The following is a 20,796-nucleotide window of genomic DNA, read 5'->3' on the forward strand; positions in this document are numbered from 1 at the left end:
AAGAAGCTGTATCAATGGTCTTGTACAAATCTAGCTATAACATCTAAAAAGCTGTATCAATGGTCTTGTACAAATGTGGCTATAACATCTCAAGAAGCTGTATCAATGGTCTTGTATAAATGTAGCTATAACATCTCAAGAAGCTGTATCAATGGTCTTGTATAAATGTAGCTATAACGTCTAAAGAATCTGTATCAATGGTCTTGTACAAATGTGGCTATAACATCTAAAGAAGCTGTATCAATGGTCTTGTACAAATCTAGCTATAACATCTAAAGAAGCTGTATCAATGGTCTTGTACAAATGTGGCTATAACATCTCAAGAAGCTGTATCAATGGTCTTGTATAAATGTAGCTATAACATCTCAAGAAGCTGTATCAATGGTCTTGTATAAATGTAGCTATAACGTCTAAAGAATCTGTATCAATGGTCTTGTACAAATCTAGCTATAACATCTAAAGAAGCTGTATCGATGGTCCTGTACAAATGTAGCTATAACATCTAAAGAATCTGTATCGATGGTCTTGTATAAATGTAGCTATAACGTCTAAAGAATCTGTATCAATGGTCTTGTACAAATGTGGCTATAACATCTAAAGAAGCTGTATCAATGGTCTTGTACAAATCTAGCTATAACATCTAAAGAAGCTGTATCAATGGTCTTGTACAAATCTAGCTATAACATCTAAAGAAGCTGTATCAATGGTCTTGTACAAATGTGGCTATAACATCTCAAGAAGCTGTATCAATGGTCTTGTATAAATGTAGCTATAACATCTCAAGAAGCTGTATCAATGGTCTTGTACAAATCTAGCTATAAAATCTAAAGAATCTGTATTAATGGTCTTGTACAAATCTAGCTATAACATCTAAAGAATCTGTATCAATGGTCTTGTACAAATGTGGCTATAACATCTAAAGAAGCTGTATCAATGGTCTTGTACAAATCTAGCTATAACATCTCAAAAAGCTGTATCAATGGTCTTGTACAAATCTAGCTATAACATCTAAAGAATCTGTATCAATGGTCTTGTACAAATGTAGCTATAACATCTAAAGAATCTGTATCAATGGTCTTGTACAAATCTAGCTATAACATCTAAAGAATCTGTATCAATGGTCTTGTACAAATCTAGCTATAACATCTAAAGAATCTGTATTAATGGTCTTGTACAAATCTAGCTATAACATCTAAAGAATCTGTATGAGTTGTCTTGTACAAATCTAGCTATAACATCTAAAGAATCTGTATGAGTTGTCTTGTACAAATGTAGCTATAACATCTAAAGAAGCTGTATCAATGGTCTTGTACAAATGTAGCTATAACATCTAAAGAAGCTGTATCAATGGTCTTGTACAAATCTAGCTATAACATCTAAAGAAGCTGTATCAATGGTCTTGTACAAATCTAGCTATAACATCTAAAGAATCTGTATCAATGGTCTTGTACAAATCTAGCTATAACATCTAAAGAATCTGTATCAATGGTCTTGTACAAATCTAGCTATAACATCTAAAGAATCTGTATCAATGGTCTTGTACAAATGTAGCTATAACATCTAAACAAGGTGTTCCAACATTCATGTTAATATCTTGTATCATTATTTCTGACGACCCTCGCTGAAATATCGCGAAGTCTACGGATTTACAAAGCTAAAATTAGGGGTTCTGAACATAGCAGATAATCCGATGGGGCTTTACTATAAAAACACACACACACGCATTACCTATCACGATCTTACATCATTTTTTACTGATAGTTAAAAGTTTTATTCATATTTTATTTCGAAAATTAATGTTGAACTGAAAGTTGTCGTTTTATTTATTTATACTTCGTTTAGAAAGATACCGGTCTTTATGAAACCGGTTTCAACACCGCTAGTGTTTTTTATTTTGCTAAAATGTTGGGAAAAAAACGAGAGAAAGGTGAATGAAAATGATGGAATGATAATGACTCGAGAGTCCTGTGGTAAAACATATCAAAGTCGTTCACCCTTGGAGTTCTTTTTTATTCTATGTTAGGAAAGGGACATTGCACTGTTTAAGGGTAAGAGAATGACAGCTGACAAGACCAGTACTTAATATCTTAATCCTATCGATGCCCTTAGAATATACTGAAAATACTGATACAATTATTGTTTTTCTGTAATTAAAAAAACATGCCTATGTTTTAATGATATGAACCAACGGTATTTATAATAAGTACGTGAGCACAACGTCGGTTATTGGGGCGATTAAAGAATGTCTGTCTAAAACATTACTGGGTAACTTAATTGGAGTAACCACGTGGCATACATTATGTACTGATGTATACAAATTTATATATGCCTCTCAATGGCATAGTGGTATGTCTGCGGGCTCACACCTCTAGAAATCGGGTTTCGATATCCGTGTTGGCCTGAGGACAGATAGCCCATTGTGTAGCTTTGGGTTTAATTTCCAACAGATTTATATTCTATCTCCATCTTCGTACTACTTGCTTAACTTAAATTATTTTTAAGTCAGGACTTTAAACAGACCGTTGTTGTCTTCAGTTAACTGAATGAATGCTTATCAGTACATACTATATGAGGTCTGACGTCTTCAATCTCAAAAGACTGGAATGTAATGTAACTGTTTATTTGTTTCTGAATTTCGCACAAAGCTACACGAGGGCTATCTACGCTAGCTGTCCCTAAGACTAGAGGGAAAGCAGCTAGTCATTACCACCCACCGCCAACTTTTGGGCTACCCTTTTACCAACGAATAGTAGAATTGACCGTCACATTATAATGCCCTCACGGCTGAAAGGGTGAGCATAATTGAGGTGACGGGGATTCGAACACGTGATCCCTAGATTACGAGTCGAGCGCCCCCTAACGACCAGACCATGCTGGATCGCAATGCAATTACCCTCATTCAAATGCTAACCCTTATTCTCAATGTTTAACAAATTGATTCTTTAAACATTTTGTGTTTACTTACTTAAGCCTACAAATCTGTGTGATACACACGGAAGTTTTTCTTTCGTCTGTGTATCAAGGTTATATAAAGATAAATATTCATACAACATGGTTATTAAGCTAGGTAGAGCCAAATGGCACAATATGTTAAATATAGGTCTTAAATGTATGCCGTGTGAAGGAGAAATCTCGCTCAGTAAGACGTTCAGACAGTAACATGCTTTCGAATCACACCTCAGCGTTTACAATCTAGAACACCTTTTTATTTCTTCTAAGTTCGAGATATGGTAACGAAAGAGACCCCTTCGACCCTCCCCGAAAAATCATTGCCATGAACTTGGAAATATTTACTGGTACCATTATTAAGTCAATAATTAAAGTTTTCGAGTTTATAGAGAGTCACATGCTTCCGTCTACAGAAATCAACAACCGCTTTCATATCCGTTGGTTAAATTCCAGTGGAATTTTTCTCCCTTTTTAGTCTGCTTAAACTTAATTTTGGGAGTGACGTCCACTGATAAGAAGTTTGTCTAGATGTGTGATTAATATTGTCGTAGCATCTTTTCACAAATATTATGTAAACCTCCTCAACAAGATTAAAACAAAATTATTTTTAGTTGTTCCGGTGTCGGGTCAAGGTAGATTAGAACAAACTGTTTTAATCTGTTATGACTTAAAATTTAAACATCCGTGTAAGGTAGATCAGACCAACACGACATAGTTCATGCTGAGTCAGCCTACAAATTTAGAAACATTGTACTGCAGGCGTTTGTTTTTTTGTCAAGGCAGATAACATAGTAATGAATTTTATTCTGTATATATATATATAATCTTCAGATGTGTTTTTTGAGTTGAGAGATAAGTATCTTAATTGTACGGAAACACAGTAAAAAATGCACGAACTCTGTAACGTAGCAATAGGCTAGTTAAACAAATCACTCAGACAAGATCTTTGTTATTATAAATACACACGTCGCACGTGAACAAGTCAGGAAATCTCTTTCAACTTATTAATATTTAACTGGATTGTACTTATTCCCAACATGTTTTTTTTTTCTGACTGCGTAAAAAAAGGCATATTTTTAAGTTTATGGCGTTGAAAATCGAATCCGTTTAGACGTGACCAGGTTATATAAAAGGAATACATTTTCTGGTTAACCATGATTTGAAATTAAACGTTGCTTTAGAATATTTGAGATTTCTTATTTTCAAAAAAGACAAGCCTCTACAAGTTGAATGCATGCCTCTGTAAACATGTGATTTTGAACGTTTCAGGACTTATTAGATACCATAACACCCACTACTCAAGGAATGAAACGTAATACAGGTTACCTATATTCCTGGTATGAATATGAAAAATTCATTGTAGTTGTCTATCTTCCTAATATCTGATGCTTAAATTCAAAATGGAGAGCTTATGTAGGAAATAGTTTAGCTCTGATCCCCTACGGTGGGCACGTCTTAGATAACCCTTTGCACATTTTTTGTTTGATTCGCAACAAAGAAACAAAATAATTTATTGAGAAACTGTAAATATATTCAAATTAAACTTTCCTCTGTTAGTTGTACGTTAATGAATGAGGTTAAGTCTGTTGTACGTTAATGAACGAGGTTAAATCTGTGACTTTAATATTAAGTTATTCGATCCACCTCACATCAGTTTAACAATGAAGATCCTTCCCCAGTAACTCAGTGGTAATTCTGAGGGCTTATAACGTTAAAAATCGCTTTTGATGTTCGCGTTGAGCATGACCTAGACAACTCGTTATGAAACTTTGTGACTAATAACAAACCAATAATCAACAGCGAACTTGGCAGGATCATGGATATACGTACAAGTTTCCTTTACAACGTGAGATCCACGTATTCTCACAGCTTTAATGGGTTATTATGAAATTCGTTAAAACTTCCCGTGTAATTATTGTACTCCGTGTTAAAAGTGTTAAACTTTCTTATGTAATTATTGTACTCCGTGTTAAAAGTGTTAAACTTTCTTATGTAATTATTGTACTCCGTGTTAAAAGTGTTAAACTTTCTTATGTAATTACTGTACTCCGTGTTAAAAGTGTTAAACCTTCTTATGTAATTATTGTACTCCATGTTAAAAGTGTTAAACCTTCTTATGTAATTATTGTACTCCGTGTTAAAAGTGTTAAACCTTCTTATGTAATTATTGTACTCCGTGTTAAAAGTGTTAAACCTTCTTATGTAATTATTGTACTCCATGTTAAAAGTGTTAAACCTTCTTATGTAATTATTGCACTCCATGTTAAAAGTGTTAAACCTTCTTATGTAATTATTGTACTCCGTGTTAAAAGTGTTAAACCTTCTTATGTAATTATTGCACTCCATGTTAAAAGTGTTAAACCTTCTTATCTGATTATTATACTTCGCTCCTTCGAAAAATATATACTTGTCTAACGTTTAACTTTTTTGAATTAATAGAAACGACAGAATGGCAAGGTATGACGAGAAATAATGTTCTGGTTAACGGTATTAATAGCCATGACTTATAGCTATGACTAAAATCACACGTCAATCTTATCTATATGGGTTTTATGAAAGAATAGTGTAATAAGGCTGGTGGTAACTTTAATTACATATATGTCTTTACTGGGCCTATATGGGTTTTCTCTAAAAACAAAACTAGAACGAGGAACTAGTATGCTTAAGTCATATTTCTTCTACGAAATATAAACAGTTATAATGATTTTTTTATAACGGACAAAATGGCTTATGTGCGTACAATGAGGTTACCTAATAACCCAGTGCAATTCTGTAGAGTGTAGAACAAGGGCACGTATCCCTTTCGCTGGCATACTTCGATCAATTCATTTGATTTGAACTTCACGCAAAGCTATACGAGGGCTATCTGCGCTAGCCGTCCCTAATTTACCAGTGTAAGACGAGAGGGAAAGCTGTTAATCATCACCACCCACAGCCAACTCTTGGACTACGTTTTTCCAACGAGTAATGGAATTCACCGTTACAATATAACGCCCCCACTGCTTAAAGAGTAAGCATGTTTTGGTGTGACGGGGACTGATCGCATGATAGAGGTAAATGGCTCTGAAAATCAACACAGCTTTTGTGGAATATTTATGTATTTATATTAAAAAAAATGGAGTATCGCATCAAGAGAAGCGGAAAACCTGAATTTGGCGAATGCAAAATCAATAAGTTATTTGTCATTTTATATTCGTAACCAGGTCTATTATATTTTCAACACTGCATTCTATATCTAGATCCTTATGGAACTTGAAACAGTGGAAGCGTGTATTATAATAATGGTATTATATCACGCTATTTTTGCCGAATCCATTGGCGACGAAACGTTCCATTGAATTGTTTTTGTAACTGCAATAACAACAACAATACCCGCTTATATATAATAGCCACAACAAGTTTTTAAGTCTTCAACAATATTAATACTTTACAATGAATGGCAATAATGCCTTCTGTTTTTACGTCTTCAACAATATTAATATTTTACAATGAATGGCAATAATGCCTTCTGTTTTTACGTATTTAACAATATTAATGCTTTAAAATGAAAGGCATGTCAAGTTTAATAACATTTTAAACTGTGAACTCAAAACATTGTAAACCAAGTGACTAAGGTGCATAACGCTCAGTCTGAAGGTTTCGGGTTCAAATCTCTTTCCTATAAACATGCTCGCTCTTTCAGCCTTGGAGGTGTCATAATGTGATAATGTGACGGGCAATCCCACTATTCGTTGGTAAAAGAGTAGCCTAAGAGTTAGTGGTGGATGGTGATGACTAGCTGCCTTCCCTCTAGTCTTACACTGATAAATTAGGTACGGCTAGTGCAGATAAGTCTTGAGTAACTTTGCGCGAAGTTCAAAACAAACAAACAGGACACATTTAGGGACATCTCTGTGCAAATACCTCTTTATTAGGTTTGTGCAAGATTTCGAAGCTAGAAAAACTATCTGCCTTGACCTAAAGTGTTATGTGAAGTTAATACACACACACACAAACCCACATTGAGTAACAATTACCCTGACAAGCTGCTGATAACTGTGGCGTCGTGCAACGTCAGTTCTTATCACACCATTTAAATATATCTAAAAGACTCTCAACCAATAGCCTTCAAATGTGTGTGTAAATCAAAGTATCATATTTTTCATGGCACACTTATCATTCGGTTATTGTTTTTAATCTTAGTGATATTAGCTTATGGAGACGGTAATAAAAAATCAGAAGAAAGCTCCAGAGCAAGGGGTGTTTTTGCCATTTCATTTTGCTTGATAACTTCTAATAAAAAAAAAGAAAAAATCAATTGCACTTTAAGTAGAAATTCTTTCGTAATTTAACTTGCACTTTCAATGAAAAGCTAATTCCATCAACAGCAGTCTGTGCACCACGACAATCTGGGTCAAGGTGATTGGATAGTGCTAAACGCATGCGTGGTTTTATCCACCAACCACACGCACACAAAATTTTCTTTAAAACACCACGAAGCTTGTTCTTTTACATGTTTACCTTAGTGTTATGACAGTGAGAGTAACAACAAACTTTTTTATATTTCAAACGACGATGTTCTGGTTTTGGCTCGGTGGTGTGTTTGTAGGCATCATTACTTGTAGTGATATTATTAAACAATTGAATGACACAGAACTTAATAATGAGTGGGCAGCAACTGCTGCTGAGAAAATTCCAGATGCTTCTGCACCATGGATATTACCTGATTATGAAGTTCTTGAAGCGTGGGAAAATATGAGAGAGATTTATAAAAGAAAAGTCTCAGATGTAACTCTGACTTTAAAACCGATTATAGATGACTTTTTAAAGACAATAAACGTCAGTGAAGATTGCTATCAGAGTGTAATGACGGTACTGACGTCATTTGGAAAGATGGAGACGTGGTCAACAAAGAGTAGGTATTTAATGTTGAATTTCTTGGTGCAAACCTTTGATTAATTAAAATTACAGCTCATTACATAATATACTTCATTTATATATATATATATGTAAAAACGGCTGGTATGGGTTGAGAAAATTTTATGTAGAGGAGCGAACAACGTTTCGACCTTTTTCGGTCATTGTCAGGTTCACAAAGAAAGAAAGAGGTAACTGACCGATAGCTGACCACATGTTTGAAGGGGGTTGTGTAATTGAGTGTAGGAATGTAGAGGACGTGCTTTGACGTTTGATTATATTTATTAATACAGGTATAAATGCGTTCCTTTGTATTGGTTTATTTTGGGCTTGAGTTGTTGTATAAGTAAGACTTCTTTCATTTTGCGTTTGTTTATGTTTGTTTCTTTATTTAGTATTTGAGTGTTTTCTATGGTTATGTTGTGTTTATTTGACTTGCAGTGTTCGAAAACGTGTGAAGGTGACTTTTTGTGTTCTCTGAATCTGATTTCCATTTTTCTACTTGTTTTTCCAATATAGAAGTCGTGGCAGTTATCACATTGTATTTTATAAGTAATGTTGGTGTGGTGTTTGTCAGTGTAGTTTTTACATAGTATAGACCTTAGTTTTGTGCCTGGTTTTTGAACAAATTTGGTATTAACTGGAATGTCATATTTTGGTACTAGTTTTTTGCCAAATGTTAGTTATTGTTTTGCTGATGTCGGGAATATGTGATATACAGCAGTATATGATTTCGTAATTTTTAATTCGTGGGATATATTTACTTTTGTTAGTTGATTTTGCTTTCTGTCTAGGTGTGTGCGTGCAATGTTTTCTACAATTTGTGGAGGAAACTTATTGATGCTGATGAAGTTTTATTTTATTTTGTATAATTCACCGTTAATTTTATCTGGTAAGCATAGTTTTATGGCTGTGTTTATTTGGTTTCTTAGTATGTTGAGTTTTTGTTTTGTTTCATGTGCCGAGTCCCAAGGAATGTATGGTCCAGTATGGGTGATTTTTCGGTGGATTTCTGTTTTGAATTGTGTGTCAGTTCTTGTAATTTTGAGGTTAAGCAATGATATTTGATTGCTTTCTTCCTGTTCACATGTGAAGTTAATGTTGGGATGTATAGCGTTAATGCGATTGAAAAAATTAAGTGTGTGTTCTGTAGATGTGAATCCCGCAATCGTGTTGTTTACATATTTGTATCAGTATAGTGGTGGATGTAATGCTGTGCTAATTGCTTGTGTTTCAACTTGTGTCATAAAAATATTAGCTAGAACTGGTTATACTGGGCTGCCCATGCTTAGGCCATTTGTTTGTATATAGTTGTGGTTGCTAAACACGAAGTTTGTTTTCTTCGTGGTGAATGCTATGAGGGTTGCTAATTGGTTGCTGGGAATGTCTATTGGTGGGTTAGGGTCTCGGATATAGAGTTCTAAGGCTATCTTGCAGGCTTCAGTGGTTGGAACTTCTGTAAAGAGGGATATAACATCGAAACTGGCCATTAAGGCTTTATGATTAAGTTAATTAAGATTAGACTTGAAATTAAAAGATACTTTGATGAATGAGCTGGCTGATGTTACATATTTGGAGAATGCCCATGCTATGTATTTACCAAGATTGTAATTAAACGATTCATATGTGGACATTATTGGTCGTAATGGACAATCTGGTTTATGAGGTTTGGGGATGCCGTATATTTGTGGTGTGCGTGAGTCGGTTTTACGTAGGTAGGAATAAAGTGTTTGTGAAACTGTGTTGTCTTTTTTCATTTTTAGTAGTATTTCGTTTAGTTGCGTTTCGTGTGTCTTTGTAAGATTTGTGTGTATTGGTATAAATTTATTCGTGTCTGATAGGATGTTCTTAATTTTTAATGTATTTATTCGTATTCATTAGGACTATAGCGTTTCCTTTATCTGCTTTCAGAATTTTTGTTTTTGTCTTGTTCTACGTTTTTAATGGAATTAATGTCTCTTTTAGTAAGATTATTTTTTAGTTTTCTGTTTTATGAAATTATGTTGATGGTTTTGGAGAAAATTCTTTGAAAAAATCGTTTAAGATGTTGTTTTTTGGTGTTTCTGGAAAATATAAGTTTTTAATTTTTCTGGGAAGTTTGGCTGTTGGATGTCAATAAAATTGTTGAAGTTGTCTTCTTTCTGTTGGTTGTTTTCTTGTTTTTGTTTTCTGTAGAAAGTATCACAAGTCTTCTGGCTAGGTCTTCTAAACATGTTTTAATTTCTAAGGTTGGAATGTACCTAGATGCTATTGCGAAGTTGAGTCCTTTGTTAAGTAGACGTATCTGTGTTTAATTCTCGGTCGGATCTGTCAATTATGAGGTTAGTCAACGGCTTGTCATGTTGGTGTCTTTTCTGTTGTTTGCATCTTAGTTTTTCTAGTTTTTTGTTGTGACAGATCATTTTGTCTCTGTCGTTCCTGGTGTTGATTTGGTTTATGTTTCGTTGTATAAGTCAGTAAATCTCTGGTTTAATGCAACACGCCAGTTGATGGTCTAGGTTCATTTTTTGTTTTTGTAAGTCATGTAGTTCTTTGTATTTTGTGTTCAACATGGCTTTAAGTAGTTTTTTCTGTACATTTTGGATAATGTTTGTGCATAGATTAAGAGTTTTTGATAGTTTTACCTTTTCAAAGTTAGTGTTAGTTGTTCCTTTCTACATTGTTGAATGAAATAGATGTCATTTCTTCTATTGATAATTCTTTGGTTTATGTTTCTTAGTTTACGATCGTCTGAGCGTGTACTGTTAATAGTAGTGTAAGGTACGTTGCTTCAGACGGCCCGGCATGGCCAAGCGTGTTAAGGCGTGCGACTCGTAATCTGAGGTCGCGAGTTCGCATCCCCGTCGCGCCAAACATGCTCGCCCTCCCAGCCGTGGGGGCGTTATAATGTGACGGTTAATCCCACTATTCGTTAGTAAAAGAGTAGCCCAAGAGTCGGCGGTGGGTGGTGATGACTAGCTGCCTTACCTCTAGTCTTAGACTGCTAAATTAGGGACGGCTAGCACAGATAGCCCTCGAGTAGCTTTGTGCGAAATTCAAAAACAAACAAACAAACGTTAGTTCAGACATAATGGTTACATAGATAAATACATAAAGAAAACACAAAGACTTACACTTCTCGTACAATCGCCGTGATGAAATAATAATCAGTGATGACAAGAAAACCCACTTGTAGAGAAATATATATGTAAAAATAGCTGGTTTCGATTGAGAAAATTTTATGTAGAGGAGCGAACAACGTTTCGACTTTCTTCGGTCATGATCAGGTTTACAAAGAAAGAAAGAGGTAACTGACCTGCAGCTGACCACATGTTTGTGGGGGTTGTGTAACTGAGTGTAGGAATGTAGAGGGCGTGGTTAGATGTTTGATTATATTTATTAATATAGGTGTAAAGGTGTTCCTTTATATTGGTTTGTTTTGGGTTTAAGTTGTTGTATAAGTAAGGCTTCTTTAATTTTGCGTTTGTTTATGTTTATTTCTTTATTTAGTATTTGAGTGTTTTCTATGGTTATGTTGTGTTTATTTGACTTGCAGTGTTCGAAAACGTGTGAAGGTGACTTTTTATGTTCTTTGAATCTGGTTTCCATTTTTCTACTTGTTTCTCCAATATAGAAGTCGTGGCAGTTATCACATTGTATTTTATAAATAATGTTGGTGTGGTGTTTGTCAGTGTAGTCTTTACATAGTATAGACCTTAGTTTTGTGCCTGGTTTTTGAATAAATTTGGTATTAACTGGAATGTCATATTTTGTTACTAGTTTTTGCCAAATGTTGTTCACTCCTTTACATAAAATTTTCTCGATCCATACCAGCCGTTTTTACATATACATTTTTCTCCACAAGTGGGTTTTATCATCATCACAGATTAATACTTCATCGTATAATATTTAATTTATTACACAATATACTTCATTATATAACATTTAGTTTATTACACAATATACTTCATTATATAATATGTAGTTTATTACACAATATACTTCATTATATAATATGTAGTTTATTACACAATATACTTCATTATATAACATTTAGTTTATTACATAATATACTTCATAATATAAGATATAGTTTATTACACAATATACTTCATAATATAAGATATAGTTTATTACATAATATACTTCATAATATAAGATATAGTTTATTACACAATATACTTCATAATATAAGATATAGTTTATTACACAATATACTTCATAATATAAGATATAGTTTATTACACAATATACTTGATAATATAAGATATAGTTTATTACACAATATACTTCATAATATAAGATATAGTTTATTACATAATATGCTTCATAATATAAGATATAGTTTATTACACAATATACTTCATAATATAAGATATAGTTTATTACACAATATACTTCATAATATAAGATATAGTTTATTACACAATATACTTCATAATATAAGATATAGTTTATTACACAATATACTTCATAATATAAGATATAGTTTATTACACAATATACTTCATAATATAAGATATAGTTTATTACATAATATACTTCATAATATAAGATATAGTTTATTACATAATATACTTCATAATATAAGATATAGTTTATTACATAATATACTTCATAATATAAGATATAGTTTATTACACAATATACTTCATAATATAAGATATAGTTTATTACACAATATACTTCATAATATAAGATATAGTTTATTACATAATATACTTCATAATATAAGATATAGTTTATTACACAATATACTTCATAATGTAAGATATAGTTTATTACATAATATAGTTCATAATATAAGATATAGTTTATTACATAATATACTTCATAATATAAGATATAGTTTATTACATAATATACTTCATAATATAAGATATAGTTTATTACATAATATACTTCATAATATAAGATATAGTTTATTACACAATATACTTCATAATATAAGATATAGTTTATTACACAATATACTTCATAATATAAGATATAGTTTATTACACAATATACTTCATAATATAAGATATAGTTTATTACATAATATACTTCATAATATAAGATATAGTTTATTACACAATATACTTCATAATGTAAGATATAGTTTATTACATAATATACTTCATAATATAAGATATAGTTTATTACATAATATACTTCATAATATAAGATATAGTTTATTACATAATATACTTCATAATATAAGATATAGTTTATTACACAATATACTTCATAATATAAGATATAGTTTATTACATAATATACTTCATAATATAAGATATAGTTTATTACATAATATACTTCATAATATAAGATATAGTTTATTACACAATATACTTCATAATGTAAGATATAGTTTATTACATAATATAGTTCATAATATAAGATATAGTTTATTACACAATATACTTCATAATATAAGATATAGTTTATTACATAATATACTTCATAATATAAGATATAGTTTATTACATAATATACTTCATAATATAAGATATAGTTTATTACACAATATACTTCATAATATAAGATATAGTTTATTACGTAATATAGTTTGCTGTATTTACTACTGTATATTTTACCATTACCCATCTTTATTCATGATGACGAGAAACCTACTTGAAGTAAAAATGTATTCTTAAGATAACTGGTAGTGGTATAAAACTTTAATTAAAATAAACAAAGAAAAACTTTGCTCTTTGCATTTTTTACTTTTCTAACTCTTTGTTTTTACCGTGTTCCGGTAAGACAGCAAGCACATGGTCTAAGGAATACATCGCAAAGATTCGGAGTTCGCTCTTCCACGATGGACACAGTAGACAGCCCAACGTAGCTTTGGTCTGAAACAACTAAGTCAATAGTTTTTTCTGAATGTTTTTTTGGTCCGTGGTCTTTCTTTTCCTGAAATGTTATATTAATTACGATTTAAAACTGCAATCAAGTTGAAACTATGGGGTCTTTAGCCCAATCCCTCCAGTGACTTATTGATAAATCTGCAAGCATAAAACTCTAAAAATAGGGTTCCGATCCTCGTAATGGTTAGAGCACAGATGGCCAGTTGTGTAGCTTTGCTCTAAACATGAACAACTAACCAACGTTTTTTACCAGTTTCTACGACATTTCGTTAAGTTTGATGGAATTTGTTTCTTATACAGTACTTAAAACTTTGCCCTGAAACATTTGTTGGAGTGAAGTTGTGAAAGGTGTAAGAAAAGTAACCCATAAAACTGGACGTAATTGTTTCAAACAAAAAATATTTAATAAAGCTTTATGTGATCATCTTTCGTGAATCAAACAGGATTCGCATTAAAGTCTTATGACTAAGCGCATTATTTCGAAATTTGCACTAGTAAACGTTCTCATGTAATCCTACTTTTATTTCAAGAAGTCCTCCGGAGGGTCAGCGACAGGTCCACTAAACTCAGATGATCGATTCCCTCTAGAGAATATATCCCAATGCGTAGCATTGCACCTAAACAGTAACAACAGGAACGAAGCTGTGAGAGTCGAAGATTGCTGTCCAGAAAATCATGTTCTTCCCATAGCTTCATTTAGGAATAGTATCTGTATGTTAAGTTAATTTTAGAATCACATGTTAATGCTGTTAATTTAAGCTTCAGACAGCTGAAAAATGTAAAAACCTCAATACTGTCTATCTTATATGTATTGTGTACCAAGTTCGAAATGAATTATTAGGTTAACCACCCCTGAGATTTTATAGGTTTGGTGCAATAATTGCACTGTTGTATGATACTCTTAGGATATAATGTGTACAAAACCGATCAGGAATGTAAGGGTGAATTTCTGTTGATTTAGTACTGGACCATAAGGGGAGTGTAATAGGTGTAACTTAGAATCTTTTACCTACTAGAATAATCGTGCATGTAACACAACAATGTTTGTTGGTTTAGTGATTGACTCTAATGGAAGGCTACCATCTGGACTGTTGGAGGGAACCCTGACCAGCCTGGGATCTTATGATCAATGTTTGGATATTATTTCTCCCAACACGAGCCATTATGTTACCACATTCCAAGGGCAGTATTGTTCTGTTTTATTTCGGCCTCCATTACCAGCCCGATCACCAAAATACCTCAGCATTGCAGCCGGAGTGAAGATTCTCTCCAATTTTTCCAAACCTGGAGAAGTAAGTCATATTTTTCTAAACAATTAAGATAAATATAGGGCTTTGTAAAGTTGCTTATAAAGTAAATGTCTAATTAAAATACGTAACAAATGAATGTCATCAAACTGAATCTCAACTACTACTAATTTAGTTATTTAGTTGTTGTTCAGCATAATGGGCTATCTATGCTCTGCCCTCCAAAAATATCGAAACCCTGATTCTAGCCACTGGGGGATAATTATTTAGTAAATGTGAAGATCGATTGGTAGTTAGTTATTAATATTGTGCTAATGTTAGTAGTACACATTATTGTTCGTGGTCAAATGTTACAGTGAGAAAATTACGTCATTTTTAAAGAGAACCATTTGCGAACCTCCCTGTTGAATTATGTAAAATACAGCTTATGATTAGTGGTTAAAGTGCAACTGTATTTGTGAATGTATACCAGTAAGGAAGAGAGTGGTGGTATGGTCTGATGACAAAATAAAACAGGTATACTGGTGTAAAACACCCTACCAACTCCTATTCGGTTTCGCACAAAAATACGTTAGGCTTTGGTGTCTTTACATTTGTGTATTTCAGATTAAATCAAACACCAATCCACCCCTACCCTCTCCAAATGCATACATCCCAGCGCGTTTCCCAAAACCACTTTACTTGACTAATTGTTGCGAAGTAGAAAGTTACACAATTAGCTATCGATGTCGTGCCCACCACAGGTACTGGAACCGGATTTTTAACTCGTCTTACTTGTTGCTTTACCATTTTTTTTTGTCTTAGTGTAACAAACAATCTAAAAAATAGCCTTGAATTATCATGTTTGAAGCAACCGCGCATGCTTGAAGAGAAAAAAAAAATAGTTAACCTCATCAGTGGAATGAAGTGGAACACGTGGTGAAACTGTATGGATTAATTTACAATAGTTTCGTCTCTGATGAACCGATAAATAAATGTAATTGAGACACAATAATATCCAACCTACATTTGTTATCCTTTTTTAAATGGATTCTTGTTTGTTTTGTTTTCTTGGAATTTCGCGCAAAGCTGCTCGAAGGCTATCTGCGCTAGCCGTCCCTAATTTAGCAGTGTAAGACTAGAGGGAAGGCAGCTAGTCATCACCACCCACCGCCAACTCTTGAGCTACTCTTTTACCAACGAATATTGGGATTGACCGTCACATTATAACACCCCACGGCTGAAATAGTGAGCATGTTTGGTGCGACGGGGATGCGAACCCGCGATCCTCAGATTACGAGTCGCACGCCTCAACCCACCTGGCCATGCCGGGCCCAAATTGGATTTTTCTCGGCTGATACTAGTACTTCTAGTATCCAAAGCTTCTAGATTCCATAGATTGACAAGTTTTCAGCAAATATCTGAAAAAAAAAAATCAGAGGCCAAAATGCAGACAATGTCGTGTCAGGTGCTTAGCCACGATATAAAAAAGATAGGATTTTTTTTTAATGTTTCATATAATAACGTACTACCGGAAAAAAGACAGATAGAGAACGCTTTACTTGAGTTTAGGTGTGTCAAACCTTAATGTAATTTCGTAAAATACAGCTAGAGGGCGAGTTGTTTGAATCGCACATGTCAAACCTTAATGTAATACAATGAAATACAGTTAGATAGCGTGTAATTTTGGTGTTTGCCTATCAGAACTTAAATACGTCAAAGGCAAGTAGAGGGCACTTCACTTGAGTGCACACGTGCAAACAGTTTATTTTTTTCAGTTTTTGTTTTCTTTTATACTTAAGGATGGCTCTACAATGCTCACACAGTTGTAGTTTTGATAAGAAAAACATCTAAATCTTACAACATCTTACCCAGAGTTTATTGTTCGAAATTATCTAATAGTATGTGAGAAACAAATAATCATATCGATACCTCTGATAACCGTGTGAAAAAATAATTAATCTCTTTAATGTTAATAACTGTTAAAAATATTTCACTTTTAGGTATTTCATCATCTTGCCCAGAACGCCCAGTTTTTCTACTTTGCGGCTTTACGTATAGGGATTTGTGTACCGTCCACATGCACAATTCACGATGTTCAAAAAATTGCTACCAAAGGTAAGAGATTCTTCTCTCTACATGTAATATGGAATGTTAATTAACCTTGGAAAGAGCAGTGGTTTCAAGCTAATATATGATATTAATAAACCTAGGGAAGAGCGGTAATGTCAAGCTACTATGAAATATAAATAAACCTAGAGAAGAGCAGTGGTTTCAAGCTAATATATAACATTAATAAACCTAGGGAAGAGCGGTAATGTCAAGCTACTATGAAATATTAATAAACCTAGAGAAAAGCATTGGTTTCAAGCTAATATATAATATTAATAAACCTAGGGAAGAGCGGTAATGTCAAGCTACTATAAAATATTTATAAACCTAGAGAAGAGCAGTGGTTTCAAGCTAATATACAATATTAATAAACCTAGGGAAGAGCGGTAATGTCAAGCTACTATAAAATATTAATAAACCTAGAGAAGAGCAGTGGTTTCAAGCTAATATATAACATTAATAAACCTAGGGAAGAGCGGTAATGTCAAGCTACTATGAAATATTAATAAACCTAGAGAAGAGCAGTGGTTTCAAGCTAATATATAATATTAATAAACCTAGGGAAGAGCGGTAATGTCAAGCTACTATGAAATATTAATAAACCTAGAGAAGAGCAGTGGCTTCAAGCTAATATATAATATTAATAAACCTAGGGAAGAGCGGTAATGTCAAGCTACTATAAAATATTAATAAACCTAGAGAAGAGCAGTGGTTTCAAGCTAATATATAATATTAATAAACCTAGGGAAGAGCGGTAATGTCAAGCTACTATGAAATATTAATAAACCTAGAGAAGAGCAGTGGTTTCAAGCTAATATATAACATTAATAAACCTAGGGAAGAGCGGTAATGTCAAGCTACTATAAAATATTAATAAACCTAGAGAAGAGCAGTGGTTTCAAGCTAATATATAATATTAATAAACCTAGGGAAGAGCAGTAATGTCAAGCTACTATAAAATATTAATAAACCTAGAGAGAGCAGTGGTTTCAAGCTAATATATAACATTAATAAACCTAGGGAAGAGCGGTAATGTCAAGCTACTATAAAATATTAATAAACCTAGAGAAGAGCAGTGGTTTCAAGCTAATATATAACATTAATAAACCTAGGGAAGAGCGGTAATGTCAAGCTACTATAAAATATTAATAAACCTAGAGAAGAGCAGTGGTTTCAAGCTAATATATAATATTAATAAACCTAGGGAAGAGCGGTAATGTCAAGCTACTATAAAATATTAATAAACCTAGAGAAGAGCAGTGGTTTCAAGCTAATATATAATATTAATAAACCTAGGGAAGAGCGGTAATGTCAAGCTACTATGAAATATTAATAAACCTAGAGAAGAGCAGTAGTTTCAAGCTAATATATAATATTAATAAACCTAGGGAAGAGCGGTAATGTCAAGCTACTATGAAATATTAATAAACCTAGAGAAGAGCAGTGGTTTCAAGCTAATATATAACATTAATAAACCTAGGGAAGAGCGGTAATGTCAAGCTACTATGAAATATTAATAAACCTAGAGAAGAGCAGTGGTTTCAAGCTAATATATAATATTAATAAACCTAGGGAAGAGCAGTAATGTCAAGCTACTATAAAATATTAATAAACCTAGAGAAGAGCAGTGGTTTCAAGCTAATATATAATATTAATAAACCTAGGGAAGAGCAGTAATGTCAAGCTACTATGAAATATTAATAAACCTAGAGAAGAGCAGTGGTTTCAAGCTAATATATAATATTAATAAACCTAGGGAAGAGCAGTAATGTCAAGCTACTATAAAATATTAATAAACCTAGAGAAGAGCAGTGGTTTCAAGCTAATATATAATATTAATAAACCTAGGGAAGAGCGGTAATGTCAAGCTACTATGAAATATTAATAAACTTAGAGAAGAGCAGTGGTTTCAAGCTAATATATAATATTAATAAACCTAGGGAAGAGCGGTAATGTCAAGCTACTATGAAATATTAATAAACCTAGAGAAGAGCAGTGGTTTCAAGCTAATATATAATATTAATAAACCTAGGGAAGAGCGGTAATGTCAAGCTACTATAAAATATTAATAAACCTAGAGAAGAGCAGTGGTTTCAAGCTAATATATAATATTAATAAACCTAGGGAAGAGCGGTAATGTCAAGCTACTATGAAATATTAATAAACCTAGAGAAGAGCAGTGGTTTCAAGCTAATATATAATATTAATAAACCTAGGGAAGAGCGGTAATGTCAAGCTACTATAAAATATTAATAAACCTAGAGAAGAGCAGTGGTTTCAAGCTAATATATAATATTAATAAACCTAGGGAAGAGCGGTAATGTCAAGCTACTATGAAATATTAATAAACCTAGAGAAGAGCAGTGGTTTCAAGCTAATATATAATATTAATAAACCTAGGGAAGAGCGGTAATGTCAAGCTACTATAAAATATTAATAAACCTAGAGAAGAGCAGTGGTTTCAAGCTAATATATAATATTAATAAACCTAGGGAAGAGCAGTAATGTCAAGCTACTATAAAATATTAATAAACCTAGAGAAGAGCAGTGGTTTCAAGCTAATATATAATATTAATAAACCTAGGGAAGAGCGGTAATGTCAAGCTACAATGAAATATTAATAAACCTAGAGAAGAGCAGTGGTTTCAAGCTAATATATAATATTAATAAACCTAGGGAAGAGCGGTAATGTCAAGCTACTATAAAATATTAATAAACCTACAGAAGAGCAGTGGTTTCAAGCTAATATATAATATTAATAAACCTAGAGAAGAGCAGTGGTTTCAGGGTTTAGATTTTGTATTTCTGTTCTTAAACGTGTATCTCATGCTACTGGTGGTATCCATTCTACTGGTGGTATACATGTTTGACATAAGTTACATTCGAAATCCTGCTGATTCCTCACTAACATAGGGACCGGGCATGGCCTGGTGGTTAGGGCGATCGACTCGCACTTTGTAGTTTGTGTGTTCGAATCCCCATCACACCAAACATGCCAACCCTTTCAGATGTGTGCGCGTTATAATGTGACGATTAATCCTATTGTTCATTAAAACAGTAGCCTACAGTTTGGCCGTGGGTCGTGTTGACTAGCTCCTTTCCCTCTATTATATCACTGCTAAATTAGGGACAACTAATACAGAGACTTAGGCTACTATTTTTCTAACGAATAATGATGTCGACCATCACATTATAACAACCCATGGCTAAAAAGCGAGAAGTTTCGCTGATTTGTGTTCTGTTACCAGCTAGTTACTGTCCTTTGCTTGACTGTTGTATATTGTGTTACAAGCTAATTACTATCCTTTGCTTTACCATTGTATATTGTGTTGTAAGCTTGACATTGTTCTTAGTTTGACCGTTGTATATTGTGTTACAAGATAGCTAGTGTTCTTTGCTCGACCACTGTATATTGTGTTACAAGCTACCTAGTGTTCTTTGCTTTACCACTGTATGCTGTGTTACAAGCTAGTTACTGTTCTTTGCTTGACCACTGTATATTGTGTTACAAGCTAGTTACTGTTCTTTGCTTGACCACTGTATATTGTGTTACAAGCTAGCTACTGTTCTTTGCTTGACCACTGTATATTGTGTTACAAGCTAGATAGTGTCCTTTGCTTGACCACTGTATATTGTGTTCTTTGCTTGACCACTGTATATTGTGTTACAAGCTAGATATTGTTCTTAGTTTGACCGTTGGATATTGTGTTACAAGCTAGCTAGTGTTCTTTGCTTGACCACTGTATATTGTGTTACAAGCTAGATATTATTCTTAGTTTGAC

At 33.1% G+C, this 20,796-nt stretch overlaps 1 protein-coding gene across 1 annotated transcript in view; it reads left to right on the forward strand.

Moving 5' to 3' along the window:
* The first annotated feature begins 7,433 nt into the window (after positions 1-7,433).
* LOC143247755 (nose resistant to fluoxetine protein 6-like) overlaps positions 7,434-20,796 on the forward strand; it is a 41,144-nt gene continuing 27,781 nt past the window's right edge. The window contains exons 1-3 of the mRNA XM_076496189.1: positions 7,434-7,843; positions 14,733-14,968; positions 16,906-17,020. Of these exons, the coding sequence (XP_076352304.1) occupies positions 7,459-7,843; positions 14,733-14,968; positions 16,906-17,020 (736 nt within the window). The 5' untranslated portion in view covers positions 7,434-7,458. The remainder of the gene's footprint in view (positions 7,844-14,732; positions 14,969-16,905; positions 17,021-20,796) is intronic.

The sequence above is a fragment of the Tachypleus tridentatus genome, chromosome 3, assembly GCF_004210375.1.
Source record: "Tachypleus tridentatus isolate NWPU-2018 chromosome 3, ASM421037v1, whole genome shotgun sequence".
Classification (NCBI taxonomy): domain Eukaryota; kingdom Metazoa; phylum Arthropoda; class Merostomata; order Xiphosura; family Limulidae; genus Tachypleus; species Tachypleus tridentatus.